We start from the raw sequence: 27,561 nt of genomic DNA on the forward strand, positions 1-27,561 counted from the left end.
CCTCCTGGCACTGAGACCTGTGTGTGTATGTAGGATTTCAACTGGGAAGTCTCTGAAGCTCGGGATGTGCTTCCTCAGCTAGGGGAAGTATTTAACCCACACAACTTCTGGATGCGGTGTTCTGTCTCATATAATGGCACTGAGACCACCTAGAGAGAGATTAATAAATTTGCTCTACAGCCTTAGCTAAGAGCCATGCGCCTTTTAGCTCATGTGGTAGAGACTCATGCACTAAGCTCCAGAGGCCCCAGGTTTGATCCTGCTCACTGACAACCAGCGTCTGTCAGTGTTACAGAAGCATAATTTCTCTTATACTCAGGGGGATGCACATGCTGCACCTCCATATGGGAGGATGAAACAAGCACACCCCTCCAAATCAAACCAGCAATACAGGTTAGGGAGGAGGTGGGGGGGTACAGCCTTTGCTTCTCCTTGCTCTTCTTGGGGTTGCTAATGTCCCAGAGGGTTCTAGCAGAGAACAGCCCCTGTGCTTGGGAGATGCACAATAATAATAGCTAGCTCTTATACGGCGCTTTTCATCAGCCACAAGAAGGGGAGATCTCCTTCCGCCTTCCCCAACTTGCAGACACACCAAGAGCCAGCTGCAACCTGGCTCTAAATGAACATCCCAGAATCTTTACAATACTTTGGTTCAGGCTTTGGTTCCAGAAATGGGCAGAGACTGGGGGTGAGGCTGAGATTGTGTCTTAATTATTCTGAACCTTTTTCTCCACTTCACAATGCAAGGGGAAGGGAAGGGGTCTGCTGCAGATCTGTACTTGGAGCAAGAGTGCCAACACTAGTGTTTTATCACAAGTGTCACCATAGCTGGTGTGTTTTCTTAAAGCCCCAGCCCCCGGAGTCAGCTGATCACATGAGAATCTCAGCCTTCATTGTTTAACAGTTATAGTTTCTAGCCTGCAGAGTTGCAGAGAAAAGCTGGAAAATGTGGCCCCTGTGTAACTTAAAGGCCCCAAACACCGTGGGCTAATAAAAAGACCACAGAAGGTGTTTTTGTTATATATATGGCATGATGTTTAAACCAATCTTGTAATTTTTTTGCAGGGAGCCTTACTCAGGGGTTGGCAATACTGTTACAGTGCAGTGGTTCCTACAAAGAGGGACCATTGGGAGCTCTAGACAATCAGGACTATTCAGTTGTCATCACTTGTGCATGACGAGTGACCTCACAGACCTCTAAGGAATTGTTACTCTATAACAGAGAGAAACTTGCCTTCTAAGCATCTCTACTGCACTGGACTTCCCACTGAGGCAGGCAAACAGTATATGGCTATCACTTGCCATTTAAACACTTCCACCTAAAATAACAGCTATGTCTAATGCTGAACTCATACCTACATCTAGCACTGCAGGTATGGGCAATGTAGAGTTCCATTGCCTCCTCCATGTAGGACTGCACTATCCAACCCAAATAGCTACCCCTAGACTAATCAGTGTAATGGAGCATCCGCCTGTCAGAGGGGCACATCTGCAGTTGGTGTAAATCAGCATCACTCTAGTGATAATACTACAGGATTTCCATGGAGCGCCACTGATCTTCACCAGTTTTGGATCTGGCTCAGTTTTGTCTCTGACTGTGAAGACTGTGGCTACTGGGATTCTAAGACTCTAAGAGTGGGAGGGTTTTTTGGTTATGAGAGAAACTTGAAATGTTCAAAGTGCCAAGGAACTTGAATACAGCAGTGTAAGAGCTTTAAACATTGCAGGACCCACCTGAGACTTGGAGAGTTTGCTGAAGTCTGGTGTGATATAAAAGAGAATTCCCTCCTTGGCTCCTGGCAGAGTGACTCCACGGAAGAAAAGAATAATTAACATAAAGTAAGGGTAGGTGGCTGAGAAATACACAACCTGAGAGAGACAAAGGGAGATGTTAGTTGCGTAGTGAGGCACTCACATTCAGAGCTACATCAGTGACTGATTCTCCTAGCTTCAGTGGGTTTACTCCTGGTTTGCACTGGTATAAGTGAGAAGTGAACTGGACTCTGAGGGCAGGTCTACACTACAGGGTTAAGTCGACCTAAGTTATGCAACTCCGGCTACATGAAGAATGTAGCTGGAGTCGACGTAGTTTAGGTCGACTTATTGTGATGTTTACACCGTGCTGGGTTGACAGGAGAAACTGTCCAGTCAACTTTTCTTATGTTTCTTGTTCTGGTGGAGTACTGGAGTCGATGGGAGAGCGATTTGTGGTTGATTTAGCGAGTCTTCACTAGACCCACTAACTCAACCCCCGATGGATCGATCACCGCAGTGTCGCTCCACGGTAAGTATAGACATGCCCTAAATGTGTTAGTTCTTCCTGCCAGGACTGATAATTTGGGAAGGACATGGACTCCATGAAGTTTACATGGAGGGCTAATGGCTCTTTTGTAAGAAACTGGTTGAGACTTTTCTTGCATATTCTGTGTTATGTTTCTCTTCAAGTAATATTTCTGAATATTGGGGGTTTCTTCTACTAACGACAAGAAACTTTACTGATCACATAAATTAGAGCCTGGTGTAACTGCAGCGAAAGGAGTGGAATTGCACACGTGATGAATTTGGGCCAAAGAAGTCAGAGATGTAACCAATTTAAGTAATCTAGCCCTTATTTTCTAGTGATTTGCCTTGTCTTTCTTTATTTAAATGATTCAAGTAATGTTAGTTTGCCTGAAGGTGCTTCCCACACGTTTCTTGGGAGACTAATTCACAACCTAAGAAAGTTTACTGTGAAGAATTTTTTTCTGACATTCAGTCATTTTACTCTTTTCTTAATGTCATCCCATTACTCCAAGTTACATCCTACATAACATATCCCAGTAGCACCATTTTCCCAAACTAAGCAATTTCTCAGGTGTTTCTTTTTTCTGGTACTGGTCTGTAATGTTATACACTAGGAAATAGCAATATGTTTCTGTTTCGAGGATCATCCTCAAAACTCAAAGTATGAGGTGATTCTGGATGCTCAATTTCTGATCCCCTAAAATGACCTGAGTTTCAGAGAGCGGGTGCTCAGGGAGGGGCAAAGGCCCCTTTACGGTGTTTCAAGTTGGGCTTTGAATGTAATTTTTTAAAAGCTTGGCTTAAATCTTTCCAAAAGTCTGAAAGTTCAATACTCAGTCCGGATATGCTATGGTTAAGAAGTATTCTCTATGCTTAGAATACTGCAACTCCTGTGGCAATTTTTACCACTGTGAAAGGTAAAGAATTTAATGGCACACACTCCAATTCTTCCTTGCAACACAGTAAACTCTAATTACAGGCACTCAAAATTGAATCTGGAGGACATTTCACCATGAGAGATGAGTACAGTAATAAAAGGCAACACTGTATCACTAGATTATTACAAAGTACCTTTCCAGTCCACTCTACTCCTTTCCAGATGGAGAAATAGACCAGAACCCACGCTAAAGCGAGAGTGCCTGCTAGGGGCCAGCGGATGTTACCTGGCTCCCCGAGGCCACCAGAAATCTGGTGCATGTTCCTCCTGCAGACAAAACACATGGAATTAGAAAAAGGTATAATCTACATGAATGATTTGAGATTCCAGACACAGGCAGAAGGAATGAAGGATGGAGGTGAGCCCAGATGCGGCAGAGGGAACAAAAGGTGGGTCGAAGCCCAAACATTGGCAAAAGACATGAAGGTCAGAAAGAAAATGAGATATAGTGTGATGGACTGAAGGAAGAAGGATGGATGATGGGAGGTGTTTTGATCCTCATTGCTCTGTCTGAACATTTAACTACACATGAACTGGACATTTAGCAGGAATGCCCCCTCTGGAGACAGAAAGCACCCATTCAGCATGGTCTGATAAACAACTTCATGCCTCCAACAGAGACTTTCAAAGCTACTCTCAAATGGATGAGCAAGAAGCCCCCATGAATTGATGAGATGGTCCCTGCAGTGGTGAAACCTGACTTAGGCTGGAGACGTACTCCCAGAACTCGGTCACAGCGCTGGTCAGGTTGGTGGTATCATTGAGGGAGTAGTTGGAAAAGCATCTCTCTGTGTTCCAGGCATTGCCACAGCTTTGCCATGGCAGATCCTAATGGGAAGAGGAAGGGGAGGATACAGTTAGGGAAGCATGGCTCAGTTCTGTTCTCGACATGATCTCTTCTGTCAGTCATGTATCCCTGCTTCATTGCCCTGTTATGATTTAGAACATACTTGTTTGTTAAGCTGCTCCCGTCTCCATTTGAATTAAAAAGTCACATTCTAACAACAGGATATTCTGTGGGTTGTGGTGAGGGAATGTGAGGACTTCCTTGAGGGTAGGAGGTGTTCAGGGGGTGTGGAAACATGAGGCAAGTTGAGGGGCAGGGTAGGAACAGCTAAGTCTGAACATCTACAGTGCAATTTTATAGCCAGAGCCCTGGGAGCCTGAGGCAACTGACCATATTCATCTCTGGTCTATTCACTTCAGTGGCGCAATCCCAGGGAGGAATATCTCCAGGTAGGACTATGATTAAGGAGTTTTTGATGTGGCAGGGGTTGGGGATTGTGTGGTATTTATTTATTTTTGTCCCACTTTATCTTACTCTAGAGGTGGGCCTGAGCGGCAAAATTCAGACAGGGTTTGATTTAACACTCCCTTGATCCAAATTTTTGGGATGCTCCAGTCTGAGATTTTGATTCAGACCCATCTCCACTTAATTTAAAAAAACTGATGGTGTAGCTCTGATACCGGTGAGCTCCTTGAATCAAATCACCGATCTTCTACTTTGAGGCACATAATGATCTGCTTTATTGGTCATGTCTGTACTGCCTGGGTGCGTAGGCAGCACTGACAGAACTCCCAAAGTCCTGCTCCAAGGTGTAGTGGGCTCAGGATGAAAGCTGGGACACATTCTCTAGGTGCAGACTCTTCTTTTGTGGTTGTAAAGCAGGGGTGGGCAAACTTTTTGGCCCGAGGGCCACATCTGGGTGGTAAAATTGTATACAGGACCATGAAAGTAGGGCTGGGGCAGAGAGGGGTGCGATATGCAGGAAGGGGCTCAGGGCAAGAGGTTGGGGTGTACGAGGGGTGTAGAAGGGGACTCAGGGCAGGGGGTTGGAGTACAGGAGGGGTGTGGCAAGGATTAGGGGGTTCATGGCAGGGGGCTGGGGTGCAGGAGGGGTTCAGAGTGCAGGCTCCAGCCCGACGCCTCTTACCTCGAGCGGCTCTGGGGTGACAGCAGCACGCAGCAGAGCTAAGGCAGGCTCCCAGCATGCCCTGGCCCTGTGCTGCTCCCAGAAGTGACCAGCATGTCTGGTAGTGGCTCCTGGGGGCGGGGCAGGCAGTTCCACCACACGCTGCCCTTGCCTGTGGGTACCATCCCTGAAGTTCCCATTGGCTGCGGTTCCCCATTCCCGGCCAATGGGATCTGCGAGAGGCAGTGCCTGCAGGCGAGGGCAGCACTCGGAGCCCTCTGGCAACTCCCCTCCCTCAGGGGCTGTAGGGATGTGGTTTCCGCCAGTTCCAGGAGTGGCATGGGGCCAGGGCAGGCAGGGACCCTGCCTTAGCCCTGCTGCACCACGGGGCTGGCAATCCCACAGGCCAGACTGAAAGCCCTAATGGGCTGGATCCGGCCCATGGGCCGTAGTTTGCCCTCCCGTGTTGTAAAGTCTTGTTCAGGAATATGTAGGGGATCTACCTGGACCACAACAGCTGACACTTCTACACAGGGCCGGCTTTAGACCTATTCCATCAATTCTCCTGAATCGGGCCCCGCGCCTAAGAGGGCCCTGCACCCAGTGAGAATTCTTTCCCTGGCTAGAGGCGCCTTTTTAATTTTTGCTCACCTGGCAGCGCTCTGGGTCTTCAGCGGCATTTCAGCGGCCGGTCCTTCACTCTCTCTGGGTCTTCGGCAGTACTTCAGCGGCGGGTCCTTCGCTTACCCTGGGTCTTCGGAGACACTTCAGCAGCGGGTCCTTCAGTGCCACTGAAGAACTGGAGTGAGTGAAGGACCTACTGCGGAAGTGTCGCCAAAGACTCAGAGAACCGCCTGGTGAATACAAGCCCCGTGTGTTTTTCTACATTTTTTTTTTAAGTCATCCCTGCCAGGGCCTCATAGAAATTGTTTGAATTGGGTCCCGCACTTCCTAAAGCCGGCCCTGCTTGTACAAATTGCTAATGTAGGGTTAAGAGAGAACAACAAATACTGCAGGCGTTCAGAAGGCACTGGAGACTACACTCATAAGAACATTTTGACAAATGGCTTCACAGATGCTGGAAAACATAATCAAATAAAAACTGAAGCAGGACTAAACTATGGTACATGTACAGCATTTTAACAGGTGGTTCTAAACAAAATAGAATCCCACAGGAGCCACGGAATTAGAGATCTTTATGTCTATGGATTGCTAAGGGAGCTCTTCTCAGCCATTAGATTGATAAGAATGGTTCAGTTGTGAAGAAATGTACTTCAGACTTGAGGCTCCATTCTGATCTCTTATACACTGGCACAATTTCCCAATTTAGGACAGCATCCCGCTGCAGTCAGTGGGACTTAAGCCTATGCTAGAAGTCATCTGCTTAAATGCTGTTCTGTTTAGGGGATAGATGTAAGCACGTGCTTAAGTGCTTTTCCACTGGAATCAATGGAATGGGAGCAGTGTAAATAGGGTCTAATTAAGTTCACAACCAAACCCATGGTAATGAGACAATCTCATGAAGAATCCATTTTAGAAACACATCACTATTACCATGACTGGTGCTCTCTGACTATGATAGACAGAAACGAGAATGTGAAAGGCTGTGGGGCAGAGGGACAGATTTCTAAGATTTATAAAGGGAACATATTCCCTAAAAGAACACAGCACACAGTAATGCAGAACAGGTGTACTTGTGGCACCTTAGAGAGTAACAAATTTATTTCAGCATAAGCTTTCATGGGCTACAGTTCACTTCTTCGGATGCATAGAACGGAACACACAGACAGGAGATATTTATACATATAGAAAACATGAAAAGGTGGAAGTACGCATACCAACTGGAAGAGTCCAATCAATTGAGATGAGCTATCAGCAGCAGGAGAAAAAAACCTTTGAAGTGATAATTGAGATGACCCATAGAAGGTGTGAGGTGAACTTATCATAGGGAAATAGATTCAATTAGTGTAATGACCCAACCATTCCCAATCTCTGTTTAAACCTAAGTTAATTGTATCTAATTTGCATATTAATTCGATTTCAGCAGTCTCTCTTTGGAGCCTGTTTTTGACTTTTTTTTGTTGCAAAATTGCCACTTTCAAGCCTGTCACTGAGTGGTTAGAGAGGCTGAAGTGTTCTCCCACTGGTTTTTGAATGTTATTATTCCTGATGTCAGATTTGCGTCCATTTATTCTTTTGCGTAGAGACTGTCCGGTTTGGCCAATGTACATGGCAGAGGGGCATTGCTGGCACATGATGGCATATATCACATTGGTAGATGTGCAGGTGAATGACCCCTGATTGCGTGGCTGATGTGATTAGGTCCTATGATGGTGTCACTTGAATAGATATGTGGACAGAGCTGGCATCGGGCTTTGTTGCAAGGATAGGTTCCTGGGTTAGTGTTAATGTTGTATGGTGTGCGGTTGCTGGTGAGTATTTGCTTCAGGTTGGGAGGCCGTCTGTAAGCGAGGACTGGTCTGTCTCCCAAGATCTGTGAGAGTGAGGGATCATCTTTAAGGATAGGTTGTAGATCTTTGATGATGCGCTGGAGAGGTTTTAGTTGAGGGCTGAAGGTGATGGCTAGTGGCGCTCTGTTATTTTCTTTTTTGGGCCTGTCCTGTAGTAGGTGGCTTCTGGGTACTCTTCTGGCTCTGTCAATCTGTTTTTTCTCTTCAGCAGGTGGGTACTGTAGTTTTAAGAATGCTTGATAGAGATCTTGTAGGTGTTTATCTCTGTCTGAGGGAGATTCCTGTTGATGATAGCTCATCTCAATTGATTGGCCTCTTCCAGTTGGTATGCGTGCTTCCATCTTTTCATGTTCTCTGTATGTATAAATATCTCCTGTCTGTGTGTTCTATTCTATGCATCCAAAGAAGTGAGCTGTAGCCCATGAAAACTTATGCTGAAATAAATTTGTTAGTCTCTAAGGTGCCGCAAGTACTCCTGTTCTTTTTGCAGATACAGACTAATACTGTGGCTACTCTGAAATCTTTCATAATGCAGAACAGTTGATGTCATAGGATGTCTCAGCAACAGATCCAGTAGCCGCATTAAGCGAGCCCCATTGCACAATCTGTAAACTGTATGTTGTATATTTCATGGTAGAAACAGCAAGTAATATGTTAAACTCCACATTTCACGAGAGAAACAGGAATTGTCAAAATTACACAGAGCCATTTAAGGTTTATAGAAATGGCTGAAACTCACCGCAGTGAAAGAGTTGAAGAGATAGTACAGTGCCCAGGCAATGATGACAATGTAATAGATATTCAGCCAGAACGAGAGAACCACAGCAGCCAGGCCCACTCCTAGGAGAGAAGAAACAGAGCGTGCTCAGCACAAGCCATCCAAAGTCTGTGGAGTTGTATTGAGCAGATGGATACAAGCCTCCTGTGATGAAGTGGGGTTGGCAAGCCAAGAAGTGACTGCACAGAGGAGAGGTGAAGTGACAGTGCCCGGTGCCTCAAGTTCACTGATCAGCCAATGAAGGCTTGTTCGGGTGTTATGCCTCTCTCCCATGTTTCAAAGATTGAATGGTAGTGTCTTTCAGTATGCTGTTAGCAGAGTTGTATGTGTGAAGCTCTCTGAAAATCAAAGAGGGGGAACCAGCTGTGTCTTGCCTGCTCCTGTAGTTGAATTAGTCTCTCTTAATAAAAACACTTATTCTAATTCACCACTAGCCTCTTGTATGTTGTTACTGTGAACATAACAACAACAGGTTTACTCCCAACTGGGAGAGAGCCAACCTTCTAGTGTACAGTAAACAGGGTTCTGCTGGTACACAGCAGTACCGTCCTCCCTATCAACTTACTGCATCTCATGTTAAGTACAATCCTGCTATGCCAGGTGGCTCCGTTCAGTCGTTTGCCTCCATCAAGGCAGTGTTGTCTGCCTGAGTGTTTTGTCACTATCAGAGGCCATTCAAACAGAGAGCTGGGGTGTTACTGATGCCTAGACATCATGGTGAAGGGGATCCTACAAACACCATAGATCAGCTATAACAGTCTGCAGGGACCCACTACCATTTCCCCAAGGGCTTATGTCCCAGTCCCTGAGGTGCTGCTTCCCATTCCAGTAAATGGTTTCAGCTCTAAAGCTAGATATATGGCATCAGCATCATGGACTTACAGCACAGTACCTTTGAACATTGGTGCTAATTTCCAGACCCCCAATCCGCCAACAGAGGTATACTGGCCGAGAGCTGTCTCCAGCAGGAAGAGAGGAATCCCAGCAAACACCAGTGTCAGAAAATAGGGAATCAAGAAAGCCCCTGGAAGAACAAACAGCTGTTAGCAGCAGGTTCTGCAAGGTCTCATCACCACAAGACTTTTGGGGCCCTGGCCACCTCTTCTTCCCAAGAAACTTAAAGCTCAGCTCACAGTCATTGCACAAATCCCTGGGCTCATACTGCAGTCCCAATGCTCTGTTCAAGCTCCAGTTCTCAAGCAACTATGCCACCCCCAGCTTTCATCCCCCTGTTCAATAGTGGCACAAGTATGTTCCGTGGTGGACTGTATCTTTCTCTATCACTTCTTTCTTCTCACATCCCCATCACCCTCTACCCAAGCACCCATGTGCCAATCTGATTTCATCATTCTAGATATTCATACCACACTCATCAACGTGATATCTGAGACCAAGGCAAGAAAATAGAAACAGGAACTGGTAATTCATGGGCAATTTGTTCTCTCTCTCCCCATCAGCCCAACAGCAGACAGGAGTCTTTGGCATTAGCCATTAGTTCATTTGTTAGCTATTGTGTTATTGTCACAGAAAAGCTAGGGAAAACCTGTTGGGTCTTGCAGCTGGACCCGCCGGCAGCGAGATTTGAGGTCAGTTGGATTTCTTGAGGAAGGCAGTTCTGCAGCCATAGGATGGCTGTTGAGAAAGCTCAGACTCCAGCTTTCACGGGTCTAACACAGGTTGTAGAGAGGTCTATTGCCCTTAGGATGGATGCTGTCACAGAGGGTCCTGATTGTGGAGAGAGTGGTGGTTGCTCAGCTACCTCAGACCCAACCCCCTGAGCTCTGAAGATTTGCACCATGACTTTGAATGGGCACTCTGTTCAGGGCCACCCAAAAGGGGGGGGGGGCAAGAGGGGCAATTTGCCCCAGGCCCCGGGCTCTGCAGGGGCCCCCACGAGAGTTTTTCAGGGCCCCTGGAGCGGAGTCCTTCACTCGCTCAGGGGCCCCAGAAAACTCTTGCGGGGCCGGGCCCCGGAGCTTCTTCCGCTCCCGGTCTTCGCTGGCAGGGGATTCCTTCCGCTCCGGGGCGGAAGGACACCCCGCCATAGCACTACCACTGAAGCGGGACCTGCCGCCGAAGTGCAACCCAGTCTTCGGCGGCAGGGGGCCCTTCCATTCAGGGACCCGCCGCCGAAGTGCCCCGAAGACCAGCGGCAGGGGTCCCCCGCCACCGAATTACTGCTGAAGAGCGGGCTGCACTTCTGCGGCGGGTCCCGCTTCGGCGGTAATTCGTCGGCGGGGGGCCCTCGCTGTGGGTCTTCGGGGCACTTCAGCGGCAGGTCCCAGAACGGAAGGGCCCCCCGCCGCCAAACAGGGCCGGCTCTAGACATTTCGCCGGGTGGGGGGTCCCCTGCCGCTTGCCGGTCCCACGGCTCCGGTGGACCTCCTGCAGGCATGGCTGCGGAGGGTCTGCTGGTCCCGCAGCTCCTGTGGACCTCCCACAGGCGTGCCTGTGGATGCTCCACCGGAGCCGCGGGACCAGTGGACCCTGCGCAGGCACGCCTGCGGGAGGTCCTCCGGAGCCACCTGCCACCGATGGCCCCAGGCCCCCGGAATCCTCTGGGTGGCCCTGACTCTGTTTAACGAGGAGGGAGTGATATGACTGGAGCGCTGCAGTGAAACACTCCCGCCTCCCAGGGTCACACAGCAGAGGGCTGCTGCACTCTGGATTAGCTGGGTCCCTCCCACCCCCTCAGAATTTGCATCTTCAGCCTCAGGTATAGAGGTTTACAATAATCAAGGCTGTACAACCTAAAATCATGGATCACTGTGGCTGGGTCCATCTCTGACAGTATTGGGCTCCATCAAACCACTAGGGATGGCTCTGCAGAGACACATCACATCATTCAGGACTGCTGACTCAGCGGGTAAACAGCTGAAGCCCAATGGGAGCTGGATAGACAGCTGAGCCCCACAGGGGGAAGTTGGCTTCAAGCCCCTTTACATGCATCTAGGGCAGTGATTCAGGAACATAAGTTGGCAGCAGGTGGCAGGGGGACACGGTCAGTGTGCTGCGGGCAAGCAGCTTGACGGCCGTGAGCTTGAACTCCCAGCTGGCAAAAAGTGCTGGCTTATATTCAACTTCTTGAGTTAAAAAAACCTCTCCAACGCTGTCATAGAAACGTGCCAATCAGCACCCCTTGCTGCATTCTAGCTAGCGATGCATGCCCGCAAGCCAGAAATCAGAGTCAAGCCTTCTAAGAACTTTGGGAAAGGTCAGATCCAATCTCTGAGGCTATTAGTATTCAGTCATATTGTGGTAGATCCTAGACATGGGCAAACCGTGATCGGAGCCTTGCGTCATTGGTCACCCTATTATAACCTTCTGGGAGGAAAATTACACCCTGGGCTGAAATGATATGGAGAAATGTTAGTAAAAAACAAGGGTGGGACTCAGGAGATCTGGGTTCTGTTCCAGTGTGATCAGGGGCAAGTCAGTCTCTTGGGATGAAAATAATTTTTCCTTACTCTCCTCGCCTTGTTTCCCTTCTCTATTTAGATTTAGCTCTTTGGAACAGGGACTGGGTTTGTACTGTACCTGGCACAATGCAGCCCCAGTCTTGGTTGGAGCCTCTAGGCACTAATGTGATACAAACCAATACTGCTAATAATTAGTAAAGAAAATGGCCACCACTGCCCACTGATTGTTTGTAGACTTAATCAAGGTCAAATGCCAGTCATAAGCAGTTAAAGAAACATTCACTATCAGGTATGCACAGTCTAAATTTCTCATCAGACAATTGTTAGGACCTACTGAGCTATATTCAGTGCTAAGGGTATGTCTACCTGGGATGAATCTCACCCTCACTGTGTCCCTGATTACAATACAGATCAAATCGACTGGGAGTTGAGCTGATGTGACAGCAGTAAGTGAAACGACAATATTGTCATTCCATTAAATTTGCCTGTGCGTAATGGAAGCACAACTTTGCTTTCAACATTGCATGTGCTGATATATAATTGGAGTTCCACCCACTGTCTGCTCAGCAGTGGAGGTGCCTCAGCCTCGGCACAGAAGGCATTGCCTACCCGGTTCTGAGTCAGATGTTGACTGATCCTTCCTCTCTGCTTTCAAGTGGCTCTGAGCAGTGCTTTGTGTGTCCCTTTGCCGGCTTATTTTCAGACATCAGCAGCCTCCACTGCTGCTCACTGTGGCAGGCTGCAGAAACAGTTGCTTGATGGAAGCCAGATTGGAAGAGGACCAGAGGAGTGACTGATGGAGACAGCAATGGAACATGCTGCATGGACCAGCAGCACGGGGCCTTGAAACTATGCAGGCACAGAGCACGACTCTACATTTCCTGAAAGCAACGTTTCTTATAGCAACTGACAACTTTGCCAGGCTCATCCAGCATTTTCTGAACATCCTGATGGATTGCTCTGCATCCCTGCCCCTGCTGTGTTGGAGATCATATAGTGCTGGATTTGTAACACTAACAATAGCACTTGGCACTTCCCTCCTCGGGGCTCAGCATGTTTTGCAGAGAGGAATTATTTTAGCCTCATAACACCCCTGAGATATCTATTATTATCTCCAATTTAGTTATGAAGAAACAGCCTCGCTGAGGTGCTGTGACTTGTCTGAGATCATGCACCCACAGAGTGGCAGAGCCAGCAATAAAAGCCACCTCTCCCATAACTCAGTACTGCCCCACAAAATCATTATTCCTTATGAATTGACATAAGAAAATAGGAACAGAAGGGAGAGACACCTGGGCCACCTAACCTGGTCACCAACAGTAGTCGGTGCCTGATACTTCAGAGGAAGCTGTAAAAGCTCATAGCGCACCTAATTGTGTTAGATTAGCTATTAGGAAGAACTTTCTAACTATAAGGGTAGTTAAGCACTGGAATAGACTTCCAGGGGAGGTTGTGGAATCCCCATCTTTGGAGTTTTTTTAAGAACAGATTAGACAAAGATCTGTCAGGGGTGGTCTAGGTTTACTTGGTCCTGCCTTGGTGCAAGGGGTTGCACTAGACCATTGGTTCTCAACCAGAGGTCCAGGGCCACAGACAGGTTTCAGGGAGTCTGCCAAGCATGGCTGATGGTAGGCTTCTTAGGGCCCAGGGCAGAGAGCGAAAGCCCTGCTGCGCAGAACTGCAGCCAGGGGCCCCGAAGCCCATCATCCGGGGCTGAAGCCAAAGCCTGAGCAACTCAGCTCTGTGGTACGGGATCTCGGGCAATTGCGCCACTTGCTATCCCTTGACGCCAGCCCTGGCTTTTATATGCAGAAAAACAGTTGTGGCACAGCTGGACCAGGGAATTTTCATAGCATATTAGGAGGGGCCTCAGAAAGAAAAAGGTTGAGAACCCCTGCACTAGATGACCTCTTGAGAGTCCCTTCCAGCCCTACATTTCTATGATTCGATAATGTGCTGTGATAGAATTTCATGGGCAGAGTATTGTCTAGTGGTTAGTGTAGGGGACAGGGAGTCAGGACACCTGTGATCAGTTGGAGGGGTCTCTTTCCCCAACATGCAAACTAGATGAAACACAAAGGCAATGTCAGACATGGGACAACAGTACAGTGAGGAAGGGGTGGGAGAGAGAGCTCACGAGAAGGACAAGCAGGTCAGAGAGGAAGTGAGTTTTTAGGAGGAATTTAAAGGAGAGGAAAAAGAAGACTGGTGGCCTAGGAGGGAAGATTTTTCAAGCACAGAGAGCAGCATGACTGGAGGGGGAAAAACCAAGACTGGGAAAAGATGGAGTGGGGGAAGTCAAGAGGATGGGGAAGGAAGTAAGAGGAAATGTGAACCTAGTGACAACTGGAGCTGAGATTATTGGTAGTGTTGGAGGCGAGGAGTAGTCTGAGCTGGACACGGTAAGGGATGGAAAGCCAGTGAGACAAGTGGAGAAAGTGAGGGACATGGATGACGCAGTGAGAGAGGAAGGTGACGTTAGCAGCAGAGCTTTGACAAAATGGTGGAGAGGGAGAAGAGGACTACAGAAAATCGAGGCCATCTGGGTACTTCTATGACCACCATCACTGGAGTGTCTTAGTGCCTCAATCACTGGTGGATTTTATCCCCGTGAGCCAGGTTAGTACAAATAGCCACAGTTTCTAGAGACAGAATGGAGACACAGGATAGATTATGTGACTTGCCAAAGGCACAGGAGTCTGTGGCTGAGCAGGGAATTCAATCCAGTTCCCTTGATTCTTAGTCGAGTGCCCTGCTTCTATGAGACCATCACTCTCACACACTTTAAGAGATGACCAAGGTGAGGCCAAGCGATTTAGCCAAGGGGGCAGTAAGGAAAAGAGGGATTTTAATGGAATTTGAAGAGTAAGAGGTGATAGCACTTAGCAAGACATTGGATACATGAAGAGAACAGATCTATTTCCAGCTGTGCCACAGAATTCCTCGGTGACCATTGTTAAGTCACTTTAACCTCTCTGTACCTCAGTTTCTTCACCTGTAAAATGGGGATAGTAATACTAACTTCTCTCACAGCTGTGTTGTGAGGCTTAACTCATTCATGCCCCTATGATCCATCTGTGGGTGAAAGGTACTGCTGTATGGAAATGCAAAGCATTACTATGATTTCTTCCTGATCTCAACTGGCAATTGGCTTATGTTGCCTCAGTATATCTGATGTGGTGAATCATGGGTACACTGAGGGCAGGACAGGAGGGAAAAGGATCAGTCAGTGTGCAGATAAATTTCAAAGCACTAACTACATCCTGGGTGGAGGCAGATATAAAGGAAAACATGTGTTTAGCATTCTATGCTCACCTCCTCCATTCTTGCCACAGAGATATGGAAACCGCCAGACATTGCCCAGCCCAATAGCGTAGCCCACACAGGACAGCAGGAAGTCAAATTTGCCCTTCCAAGAACCTCTGTCTGGGAGCTCCTTCCTCTTCTTGGTGCTTTCATCTCCTTGGGTGATTGGCTCAAATTCCTCAATGGCGGCCTGCTTCACCTCGGAGTGCGAATTTAGCTCCACAGACGTGTTGTCAATCTTCCCCATCGCTGCTCACAGTTACTGCATGGGTTGGAGGGGCGTGAATGACACTCTCAGTCCCAGCTGATCTCAGATTAAATGGGACTGGTGGGTTGGACAAAGCTCTTGCTGGTGCTTCTGAGGAGACAGTAGAGGGAGAAGTTGCTCTTTGCCCAAAACAGTGGGATAGGGACATAGGACTATGAGCCACATCCTCCTGAATGCTTGTGGACTGACTCTTTGTATAGCCTTCAGCAAGTCATGCAAACTTTTCCGCACCTGTTCCCCAGCTGCCCCATATTACAAACCCAACACAAAGAGCTCCTCTGGAAAGGTGCAGGGCCGTGGGGCAGGTGGGAGGTGCAGAGGGTGTTGGGGGCCAGGCAGGGGGTGAGGGTTGGGGATGGGGTGTGCAGGGGGCAGGGCTGGGGGTGCAGGCTAGGATGGTGCAGAGGGCTGGGCGGGGAAAGACCAGGTCCTGCTGTAGTTGAGCTGAGCAGCTCCAGGGGAAAAGTTGCAGGGGGCTGGAAGGTTCTGGCCCCAGGGGCTGGAGGAGGCCAGGGGAGAGTTGCAGGGGGCAGATGGGGAATGAATTTCTGCTGCAAACTTCTAAGAAGGTAGGAGGGGGACAGCACAATGAAGTTTTGCTTAGGGTGGCAGATTGGCGGGAGTGGCCTCTGGGGATAAGGGGCTGTGTGTAAGAGAAGCAGGACACTGTCTCCTCTTTGGCTCTTCCTCTGCTCATGGAAACAGGATTTTGTAAATAAACAGGACTGCATCAAAGAAATACCTGACTATCACCAATTTCTACTGCTAACTGGAACAACCTGAAACACGCTGCATTTGGCTAACTGCTCGGATCAAAGGGGGTCACAACATGAAGATGACTTCCCGTGCCATGGCATACCCTCCTGCATTTTGTTGTGACGTTTGAGTCTCTTTTGTTGCGCAATATTGCTGTGCAAATGTATCTAATCATCATTTTCTACTGGCAATCTCTCCAGATGAAATTCACCCCTGTGCTGAGGGCCAGCATGGGCCACTCAAGTCCCTTTGAAGCCCTCAACATAAAGCAGAAGAGCCTGATTCAAAGCCCACTGAAGATTCCCATTGACCTGAGGCCCTAAGTAGAGGACATAAGCCATGCGCTGGCCTTGTGTTGGCACCCTGCACCAGGTAAATTTAACCCTCCACTAAGGGGAGCCTGTATTATACTCAACAGAACCATCCTCACAATCCTCCAGAGAGATTTGTTGGGGCAACAAAATTTGCAAATTCAAAAAATAATAGAGCAAGTATTAGAATATAAAATAATGCAGTGAAGAGACAGCAGTGTCTAGTGGCTAAGGCTAGCTTGAGGCAAGTCATTTAACCTCTCAGTCTCAGTTTATAGAGATAATAATACACATTTGCCTCACTGTGAGTATTCATTAGCGAATGATTCCAAAGGGCTTTGAACATAATGTAACTACCACAAACATGCTAAGTGGTATTATCAGGTCCTAGCAACTACAGTGATTGGCATCCTATTAAATACAATAGATTTTCTTCTGCCGTATAATCTGACAAGGAAGGTAGAAAAAGTATGGTGATGATAAAAGGGAATGGGAGGGACAAGAAAATAACTGTAGTTCTTATATTATAAACGAGGAGCCACAAAAGCTTCTGCTTCCCACCCACCCTACACAGAATAGAGACTCAAACCACTTTCCTGCGCGCTACAAGGCCAATTTTGATAAATGTAACTCCTTTCTCCAACAAATTGTTAACTATCACTTCAGAACTAGGGCTCGGCAGATACTTTGAGACACAAGAAATGAGACACTTTTCAATAGCCCATTTCCTGACATTTGAAATGAAAGCTTGAATGATCAGCTCAGCTCTCTGTCCTACTCAATCTGCTAACCTGATCCAAACCAGCAACCCACCCAATCCTGGTATTTAAATTACTCATTTTGTAGAGCAAAAAGACTGTAGAAAATGTGTCAGGAAATAAAAGGGAATAAAGGACTATTTACAAAACAACACAGAAGAGGCAGCACCAAAAACCCTATGGGTAGACTCAGTGGTGGATTGTCCTTACAATTACCTTTGTCTGGGGATATAACAAATTAGAGTAACCAGGGATCTGCCAAAGCCATTTTGACTCTTTTGCTCAGAGACAGAAGCTTATGTAGGCTGATGTCTAAAAAAATAACACCCATTCTCCCTTTGCTCCTTTCCCAAGCTTCTACAGTCAGACTGCTTAAAGAAATGACGATATGTAACACTTTCTATATTTAGGGTGGGGATGGAGAGGAATTGGACTGTACTGGAGGTTTCTTCTTTGCTTGCAGTGAGGAAATTGTTTTATCTCCTCCTGGAGGTGGCTAAACTTTTGAACCCTGCCAAAACTGATTTTTAGGAAACTCAACCCAACCAAGAGGCCAAGGAGAGGAAGAATCAGTGAGGCATCACAGTGACCCTCGGACTACTGCTATAGACACTCACATCATAGTGGCCTCACGTACCCCACTGTTTTCACACATCACTAGCGTTGTAGGATGATTGTGCAACAGAAACTGAAGGTGGAAGAAAATGGGCATCAGTGGTGGAAAAATGCAGTCTATTGGGAAAGGCCACATGGGCTGAAATGCGAGTAGCCTGCAGGTGACACCCAGCTCTATATCAGATGTGAACAGCACCCACTCCCAACTTTCTCAGTGACTAGCCAAAATCAGCAGCTGGTTAAAACTGAACCTAGGCAAATCGGAGGCGGTGCTGCTTAGAAGAGAGGAGCACTTTCAACAACAATTACTCCACAAAATCCATCACTTTTCAAGGCATCTGCCCTCAGACACTTGTGCACATCTGCAGCCTTGGGGATTTTTCAGGCTCCTCAATACCCAAATAGCTTTGGCAGCAAAAAACCACCCCCTCCCTTCTGTGACTGGCCAGGAGATTGTACCCCTTCCTATCAGACACCGTCCAGGCCAGAGTGACCCATGCATTAGTTGCTTCCCATTTTGATTTCTGCAGTCCTGTCTAGGAATGTAACTGCACACCATGCAAAAGGTCCGACTGGTACAAAATGCAACAGCTCTTCTACCACAGGAACACAGGTCTTCATAAAGACCAACTCCTGGGCTCCAGGCCCTACATTGGCTCCCTGGTGAGAGCAGAGTACTTTTCAGCTTCTCCGTCATGTCATGTTAATTGTCCTGTAAAGTTCCTAGCACACTTTAGGGCACTGTAAACCACGTAGAATCATAATTAATGAGAGCAGAGCTACAAGCAGGAGTTAGGCTGTGCTCTGCAGAACCTTGAAAACAAGGCCAGAAAGCTTAAATGTGATGCAGTGGTGGGTTTCTGCATGCAGCCTGCTTTGCATACATTGTAAACTCAAGCTAAGATTTTCAGAAGCACTTGGCAAAAGTTAGTGTCCTAAATCTATGGCAGAGAAATAAGTGACCTGAATTTCAAAAGTGCTAAGCACTGAGCCATTAGGGGCCTACCTTTTGGTACCTGCTGAGGTGTGACCCAGGGCCCACATTCCCATGCACTCCAATGAGTGTTGGATCAAGCCTCTGTTTCTGAAAGTCTTAATTTTGGGATAATTCCACTTCAAATCCCCTGAAATTGCACCACCTCTGCTTCAAATGTGGCAAGCTGAAATTGAGATCAGCAGTGATCTTTTGTGTATTCACATCCTTCAACGTGAAATATTAACCAACTTCTCAAATTTCACAGAAAAACATAATTTCAAGGGTACCAAATTGCTTGAAACGAAACAGCAAAAATACTCCCAGCAATGTTTGTGAAAGATATTTTCACACCCATCCTCATTTGGCAGAGCTCTGCTAACCACACAAATGAATGTCACAGGTAGAGTCGCAATTAATTTAATTACATGGTCCAGGCTGTTGTTCAGTCAATTAGCCTGCTCCTTCCAGCCACACTATTTTAATGACAGCCAAGCAGCCTTGCTCCTCCTCCATGCAGTTACTTCTTGTTTAGAACTGTGACCAGCTGATCAGGCCACAATAGAGTCTGTGCTGATTTTCTGCTCTTTGCAGAAGCAGCATATGTTTAAGTAGTTTGCATCTGTGATCATTAATGTTACTGGCACCCATAGCAGAGCACTGAGGCTGCAAATAGGGCTGCTCAAAAATTTCCCCTCAAAATGTTTTTCCAAAGGAAAGCTGGGTTTTCACAACAAAATTTTCACAGAAAGTGCCCTCTTGCCTTGGAAATTTTGGGGCTTTTTGTTGAGAAACTAGAAACTAGATTTTTTGTTTGTTTCCAGTAGTTTTCAGGTGAAAATTACTGTGTTTCAGGTGGGTGATTGCTTTGATGGAAAAGCAAAAATTTCCTCTCAATTTTTTTTTGACAAAAACAAAGGGGAGGAATCCATTAGTCACAATTTTCTGCCAGAATTGCCCCTCCCCTTCCCCCAACCAGCTCAAGCCTGCAACACAGCCAACAGGAAGGAGAGAGAGGAAGGTTCTGACTCTGTCCCCTGTCCTGATCACCTTAGAGTTAAAGGGAGGACCTTCCTGATGTTGAAAGGAGGGAACAGTGAAAATATTCCTCATTTCTCTCACAACAGGAACCAATAAGATTTTCCTGCCAACAGCACCAATTTGGCCAGGCCTGGCCCAGGTTTTACAAACTCCTCACTTGTAGGGGTGACCCTAGCCAATGCCATGGGAGCTGCTGGCTTCCACAGCCTGAGGTTTGGGGTTTTTCTCATGCTGGCCTCCCAGAACTGGGTGGTTCTGGGCACAGCAGACAGGAAACTGACGGTTGACTGCTCCCCACTCACTACCCGCCTAGGCTGTCTCTGGGAAAGTCTCTGCCCTGGGTGCTGGTGGAGCACTGGAAGGTGTGGAGGGGCCATGCTGCTGACTGACTCAGACAGAGTATCCTCTGGTGTTCCCTAGGTGCACTTGCTGGAGCAGGACCCCACATCCCATAAAGAGGGTGCTAGCTGCTCCTCATTCCATGCTGGTCAGTGCTGGGGAAGGAGTTAAGATCAAAGCCTGAGTCTCACCATACCTCTCCCTCAATGCCTTAAAGGCAGTTAGTGCTCACAGGTGGTGCTAGCAGGAAACAGGTGTTGTGCTCCTCAGTGGGGCCCTAGGTGACCCTTTCACAAGGGTGCAAAGACAGAGAAGTTTCTTGCATTCTTCACCCTAGTGCAGAATCTGGCCCTCTGAGAGCACAGGGGAAAGGGATTCCTGTGCTCGATAGCCCCGAACATGAAATCTGACAGCCTATTACCTTAGCATGCAGAGCGTCAAAGGTTATTAACACTAGCCCCCTTTGTGCTCTAGCTCCAAAAGCAGCTCTCCGATGCCTTTTGCACTGTGGACTGCTTCAGGCCAGAAGACTCTCACAAGATGCACTGCACTGAGTGACTGGCACTATATAAATAACTAAAGGGATGGCTGGCTACATCAGACAGCTCCTGAGAAGTGTTCCACGTTGTGAAAAAGGCTGAGATCGATTCTCTCCTAATCCTGATTCTGTGCTTTCCCTGAAGCAACTTCAGTGCTCGGTTACATGAGAAATTAACATTAGCACAGTATTAAGGAGACAAGATGTAAATAAACTTGCTTTAATCTGACAGGTGCAGCTGTTTTGTTTCTCTTCATCTCCTCCTCCCATTCCCTCCTTCCCCATTTTGCATCTGCACAGTTTATTCTCTTTCTCTCTGGGTCTCGGTCCTGACATTACTTATTACCCAATCTCCTTCTGTTGTTTGCAGCCCCAACTGCTCTAATCTCTCTAGTCACTTTGCTATTTAGCTCCACCTTCAGGTTGGTTTGCTGATCCTCCAATGTTAGTGTCATCCTCACATTCGATACTGGTCAAATTTATTCCAAAGAAAACACCAGGCTAAGAAAGAGAGGGAGGATGCAGAGAAGTGCTGATGGTTTAAGTTTACTCAGGCAAACAAATCAGCAAGAAATTCTAAGAGAAGCCTGGACTGGGGTACCCCCCAGCTAGCTGGAAGTGTCCTTGCTGTTGGACTGACTGATGCTTCACCATTCTAATGGAAGCAGATCTGGGTACATGTGCAACCCAATGCCACAACTCACCTGGGTCAGCTGACTCAGGCTTTCAGGGCTTGGGCTGCAGGGCTAAAAATTGCAGTGTAGATGTCTGGGCTCAGGCTCACGCCCCTCACTTGTGGGGTGTGTCTTAGAGCCCAGGCTCTGGCCTGAGCTAGAACAACTACAGTGCTACTTTTTAGATCTGTAGCCCGAGCCCCATGAACTCAAGTCAATTGACCCAGCTCTGAGACTTGGTACTGCGGGGTTTTCTATTGCTGTGTAGATGTAACCTACCTGGAAGTGCTACTGGGGCTGCCAGTGGCCCAGAGAAGACAGCCCAAGAACCACTGAACTATCATTCTTGACTCCAGGATGTCCTGTGGGAGTTTCAGAATTCCACAGGATGATGTACTATAGGAGGAACTAACCCTTAATCCTTTGTTCTAAGGTCACTGCCCAGTAACTGCACAAAGCGATTCCCTAATTCTCATATTATGTAAAAAGAAGGACCATCTCTTTGGACCCTCCATATTTTTGCACATCACTTAAATCCCCACAAACTCTTCTCCTTTCAGGGGAAAGCAAGGCCAAAGCCTGTTCCCTACTAGGCCAGAAGAAAGGAGGTGTTTGGAAAACAGACACTGGAAATGGATCCCATGTGCATGAGATCCTGCTCTCACTTATACTATCAGAAGTGCCTCTGCCAAAATCAATGGACTTACTCAGGGTTGACACTGCTATGCCTGAAAGCAGAATGAAATACCAACACCGACACTGGTCGGCCTAGTCCAGTCCCCAGGCGCTGTCAGTTGCTGGTCTCAGATACTTCAGAGGAAAGTGATCCCCCTCTGTAACCTCCAGAACTTTAATTTGTAATATTCTACCCAGGGGAAGGGGAAATTTGTTTCTCACCCCCACGTCAGTGTTTCCTGACAGCCTCTGTTCTTATTCTTGGCAGTCTCTCACCTGTTCATACATCTCATTAAAATAACAGCTTGAAGCTGTGAGTTCCAGAGGATACCTCTGTGCGTTGGTCCAAACCCTTGGCCTTGCTGAGTTCTCTTAGCACCTCCAGCATAGTGCAAAGGGGCCTTAAACCTGACGGTAAAGGGCAGATTAAGATTGCTTTAGTGGGGGAATCCTCAGCTGTTGTAAAGCTGTCATGGACAGCTCTATGTCTGCTTCTCCTGGCCCCTCTGGCCCCACCCCTTCAGTGTAGGAGGCAAGAACAGAATACACGGCACCCCAGCCAGCCATGCCTCTAGGCAGCCATTACAAGCCGACATACGTTAGAGCTGCTCTTGCACTACTCTAACTTACACTGGGGTTGTTTCAACCCACAGCTGGTTCCAGGACTGGAAGAGGCATAAGGGTGGCAGCCTCCCTCCTTCTCAGCAGTGCTATTGTATTAAAAAATGGTATAACTTCATTCATTTCACATTTGCTTTTTAAATTTAATCCAATGCTCCCTTATTCTTATACAATGCACCTAGGTACACAGAAATGCTCAGAAGATCGTCTTAATGACAATATTTTACACACCCCTGTCATACTCTTCACTTTGCCAGGCTAAATTAGCCCTGTCATATTTCTTCTCTCCAAGTACAGAAGCTTCTCTTTCGCCCATACCACATCTCTTTCTCACACACACTGTTGTGTACTAATGTCCATTGCTCATCAATGGGCTTTTTCTGTTCTTACTTAGTCTTCTATAAAAAATAATGGTTTATCCTGCTCCCAAAGAACTTTATGCCAAAACTCCCAGTGACTTCAGTAGAAACATAATCAGGACAGAGGCATCTGAAAATGGACACAAGCCGCATTTCAGCTGAGTTTCTACACTAGAATGCTGCATTCACATTACATTTTCTATATTCTTTTTAGTGCACTCAAGGCACCCTGTTCACCCTGGGTAGATACCTTCATTGATCCATGACGATTTCTCCATCTTTTTCCTTCAGAGAATCGTGAGGTTCAGAATCCAGTGGCATACAGGAAATGTGGAGGCTACTACCATTTCCAAGGGTGTCACCTTGCCTTTCTATAGGGGATTGCACCAGAGGAGTTGGTAAATGTACACCTTATTACTCAAGCATCAGGGTTCAGGAGTGTCACTGGCAGGGCATGGTCGTTCTCAGGGAAGGATCACTTACCGCGTACTTGCAAAGACTCCCAATGGCAACAATAGTATGTGGTAGGCAGAGCTGCACTAGGAATATAAAAGACCTTTCAGGGAATGTAAGAAACATTGATACCAGTCAGCTCTGTGTTCTTGAGGAATCAGGGTGCAGTATCTAGCCTGTCTGACTCATGAATGACACCCCTCCTCCCCTGCCTCTGCTTGAACCAAAACCGATCAGAGAAAAGGCTTACAGAGAGCAGTGACGGGTGCTGAGAGACACACCTAGACCCCTCCTGACAAGGGTGACAAGATTAAGACATCTCCATTAGCATACAGAATGGAGAACAGAGACAACTCCCCTAGCCTCATCTGCATGAAAGATGGGACAGGGAGACATCTCCATTAGCATACAGCAGTGTTTCCCAAACTGTGTTCCACGCAAGTCTGGTGTTCCACACGATGTGAATAGGTGTTCCATGAAAGATCCTTGCACTTGATTTTTGTACTACTTTATATGTGCTTACCAGTTAGAAGTTGTTAGTTCAAGTTATTTTAAATTTGTATTTTTGCTTTGTTTTATAAAATAAAATATATTTGAGCATAAATAATGCAATATTTTACTTCAAAACCAAACGACTACAAAATAATATTACAAGTGTTCCGTAATAGGCTAAAAAGTGTTCTGTGGCCAAAAAAGTTTGGGAAACGCTGGCATACAGAATGGAGAACAGACAACCGCACTGAACTCTGGGACCAGAAAAGCAGGAAAGCACTGCATCATGGGGGATCTCTGCTCCAGATGTTAATGAACCTACACCTGCACACACCCAGCTCAGCAGTTATCAGACCAATTCTAGTAATGAATCCTTGAGTGACATCCAAAATACTGAAGCAGCCTAATTTCATTGTGAGCTCCCTCGAAGAAAACACCATTCATAGCCAAGAGTGATCAGCTCCTATTGCCTAGCCTAAAGAAAACCCTTGAGTCATCAGTTTACCCATAAACAAATCTAGTGTTCTCCCTTCAACCATTGTATTTTCTCTACAGAAACCCCTACCTATGCCCAAGTAAGTGTTCTGATGCATAGATCCAAACTCTGCATCAGATCCACTGGGACTCCATCTCCTGACTGATCGTGCTGGGGGCTCTGCCTGCCTCCAGCACTCAGGACCCTGAGCTACCACCATCACCTGGGAACCCTGACCAGTTCAAGCCTCATGGAGTGAGCGAGATCCCTCCCTCTCTCTCTCTGTTTTCTTTTCTACCTCAGGCATTAACCTTTAATAATGTAACTGTTATGTTTATTTAGCCCTCCTTGTGTAGATATCACTATTATTCAATAAATAACTTTTATGGTTAAGCTGGTTGCTTCTCTCTCTCTCTGAACTTTACTCTGTGTTTCTAGCTTCCCCAATTACTCTGCAGCAATGCGTGTTTTACCGAAGCTAAAGATCCCTGCAGTGCCCAAAAATACTGTGGGCTTTGCTCATCAAGTGGGTTACTGCCAGTACAATTGTAATGTGAAAGTGGGGATAGGGACGTGCTGAACCTGTGGCATATAAGAGTGGCAGCTAAAAGTGCTGCTTGACGCATCCCATTGAGTACAAGGACATATAAGGGGGTCAGCTTGAGAGTGCTGATTGACCTGGTCCACTCAGACTTGCTCTGCTAGAGAAAGAGAGAGAGTGTATGTGTGTGTTTGTGTGTGTCAGGATAGCTCCATCCAAACACTGATGCAATCTGAGCAAGGACCCTTTCATCTCCAGAAGACAACCACCTGGTCTTTAGAGCAACTATTAGTGGCCAAAGAAAGGCAGCAGAGAAATCTAGTGATGGAACTGTCCTCATTCATACCCCACTCTGAGGGGGGGTGGGGTGGGGTGGGGGAGGGGTGAGAAGGAGGAGCAAGAAACTAAAGAACTTTACCTGCAGAGTGATAAATCTCCTGGGGAAACGGCTCTCTCTCAGACGGGCTGTGGGACGAGGTGGATCGAGGGTGGATTTGTACATTTGGCCGAGACAACCCCTCAAAGTGCACAACCAGCAAACCCAGTGGCTGAGGCAGAGACTGTCAGAGCCACGGAAAGTTTGTGGAGGCTTCTCTGCCCTCACCGAAAGGTCTTGAGAGGCAGGGAAAGGCCACAGTGCAGCATCTCACCGGGAGTCCAGAGAAGGACAGCCAACTTTGTTTCTGCTCCCTCTCTCCTCTACCCCTTTTCCTCTCACTCTCTCTGTCTTATAATGATCAAGTTCCTGAAGGGAACAGCAGTAACTCAGTTACTGGGCACAGGAGGGCAGGGATCCGGGACCCCACACGCCCACCGGCCATCGATACTGCAGCACTGGCAGGAAGTGATAGACCATGGCCTGAGCCCCCTGCTGAGTGAGTTCCTGGGACAAGACATCCCAAGGACGGGTTCTGAGTGTGTCACGGGCTTTCTCAAAGGGCAGAACATAGCCAAGGCCCAAAGAGAAATGCTACAGCTGAGAAACAGTTGAGGAAAGACCTGGACCCTAATCCCTGAATAAGAATCCTAGATCTCTCACCAAACCTTTCCAAATATTTGCCCCTGCTTTCTGCCCAGCTCCCCCCTCCCAACTCTTCTGCTGTATTATCCCACTTCTTGCCAGGTATCCGTTTCTTTATAGTTCTTCACTACAGCACGGATTTTTTTCCTCACTGCCTTCAGCTGCCGTTTGCCAAGGACGATTGGGGCGACGGGGTAATATCAATTTGGGAGAGTGCTTTCTTTCCAGTGAGACCAGCTGGCTGCCTCCTTCCTTTCCCCAGGGAACACTCACAGTCAGAATAGCAAATGGGTGAGGAAAAGTCAGCTGAACGCAGTTGGAGACCAGAGTCCGTCCCTTCCTTCCTGGTCCCATGGGTGCAGAGTGTTTTCAGCTCCCATCAAGTTCAACAAGAGTTAAGGCTGCTCAGTACCTGGCAGCGTTGGGGCCCACAGAGCCCCAGGCCAGATTTGTTTTACTGCTCTTTAGCTCATCTTGGGCAGACAGCTGTTCCCTCTTCTCTGCTAAAATGCCCTCTTTGCTGCCGGATCCCAGAGGTTTGCACCTCTGCTATAGGAGGTCGCTGGGACTCACACTCAAATACCAGAAGAGAAACCTACCTCATGGAGCTTCTTGCTCAAGGTCCTTAATGATGGCTGCGACCCTCGGAGCAGCTCAAGGGAACTCCGGGCCAGAGGAGCACATACTGGAAAGCCCCAGCACTGACAGGAGAGCTTTGAGCCCCTCCTGCCACATGCCCTCCTCCCTATGACTTGCCCCGCACAGTTTCTCATTACCAATATTGACAAATGGCTAATGAGCTTTGAGCTCACGTCTGATCTAATCAACGCTCTGCATGTCGGGAGGCTTGGATGCCGCTGAAAAAACGCATGTTCCTATGGAAGTAGCCTGGAGAAAAAAGGATTCAAGGACATGGACACATGGGATGGAGGTGGGGAGGGAGAGCAAGCCAGGGCTCATCGTTCTAAGAGGCAGGGAGCAGGCAGGTCCATGATAAGAAGGGGGGTGAGTGAATGGGATGCAAAGGGTTCCCCAAAGACACTAGGGCTGGGACAGTCCCGTTGGGCTGGCTGTAGCATAGCCAGAGAGGAGGTGAGGGGGAGGTCAACAATGCAAGCACTGTAGCTAATGCTGGCTCTAGGCACTTGCATGCCCTGTGGTTGGAGTGGTGCTCTCCAGATCCCAGGGGCCCTCAGAGGATGTGGCACCCAAGGTGGGTGTAGTTCTCGTGGTCTTGTGGACAATGCAATGCGCAGCACGGAGCACACAAGAGGGCAGTTCCCTACTCAATAGCCTTGCCCTGCTCTGGATTGTCACTCCTGTTTTGTGACAGTGGACACATCTTGGGCTTTGGGACATAAACGGATCACTGCAGGGGTTGAGAAGGAGTGTGCCCCAACGTACAACATTGCAGGTAGTCAATGGCATTGTTGGCTGTTGGTTTGATTTTGTATTGGGGGAGGAGAGGGAGAGAATTGCTTTTCGCAGAAGCATCATGTATTGGCCACGGCCAGAGGCAGGACTGGAGGATGTAAAGGACCAGG

General features: G+C 47.6%; 2 protein-coding genes across 2 annotated transcripts in view; both read right to left on the reverse strand.

Moving 5' to 3' along the window:
• SLC6A1 (solute carrier family 6 member 1) overlaps positions 1–15,354 on the reverse strand; it is a 36,251-nt gene extending 20,897 nt beyond the window's left edge. Inside the window, exons 1-6 of the mRNA XM_050936293.1 lie at positions 15,117–15,354; positions 9,275–9,406; positions 8,344–8,444; positions 3,939–4,048; positions 3,355–3,487; positions 1,735–1,869 (exon numbers count right to left, since the gene is read on the reverse strand). Coding sequence (XP_050792250.1) covers positions 1,735–1,869; positions 3,355–3,487; positions 3,939–4,048; positions 8,344–8,444; positions 9,275–9,406; positions 15,117–15,354 — 849 coding nt within the window. The remainder of the gene's footprint in view (positions 1–1,734; positions 1,870–3,354; positions 3,488–3,938; positions 4,049–8,343; positions 8,445–9,274; positions 9,407–15,116) is intronic.
• The window catches only part of LOC127031580 (sodium- and chloride-dependent betaine transporter-like), a 348,260-nt gene that overhangs the window by 205,233 nt on the left and 115,466 nt on the right, over positions 1–27,561 (reverse strand). The gene's annotated exons all lie outside the window — the stretch shown is intronic.

This window comes from Gopherus flavomarginatus, chromosome 1 (genome assembly GCF_025201925.1).
Source record: "Gopherus flavomarginatus isolate rGopFla2 chromosome 1, rGopFla2.mat.asm, whole genome shotgun sequence".
In the NCBI taxonomy this organism is placed as follows: domain Eukaryota; kingdom Metazoa; phylum Chordata; order Testudines; family Testudinidae; genus Gopherus; species Gopherus flavomarginatus.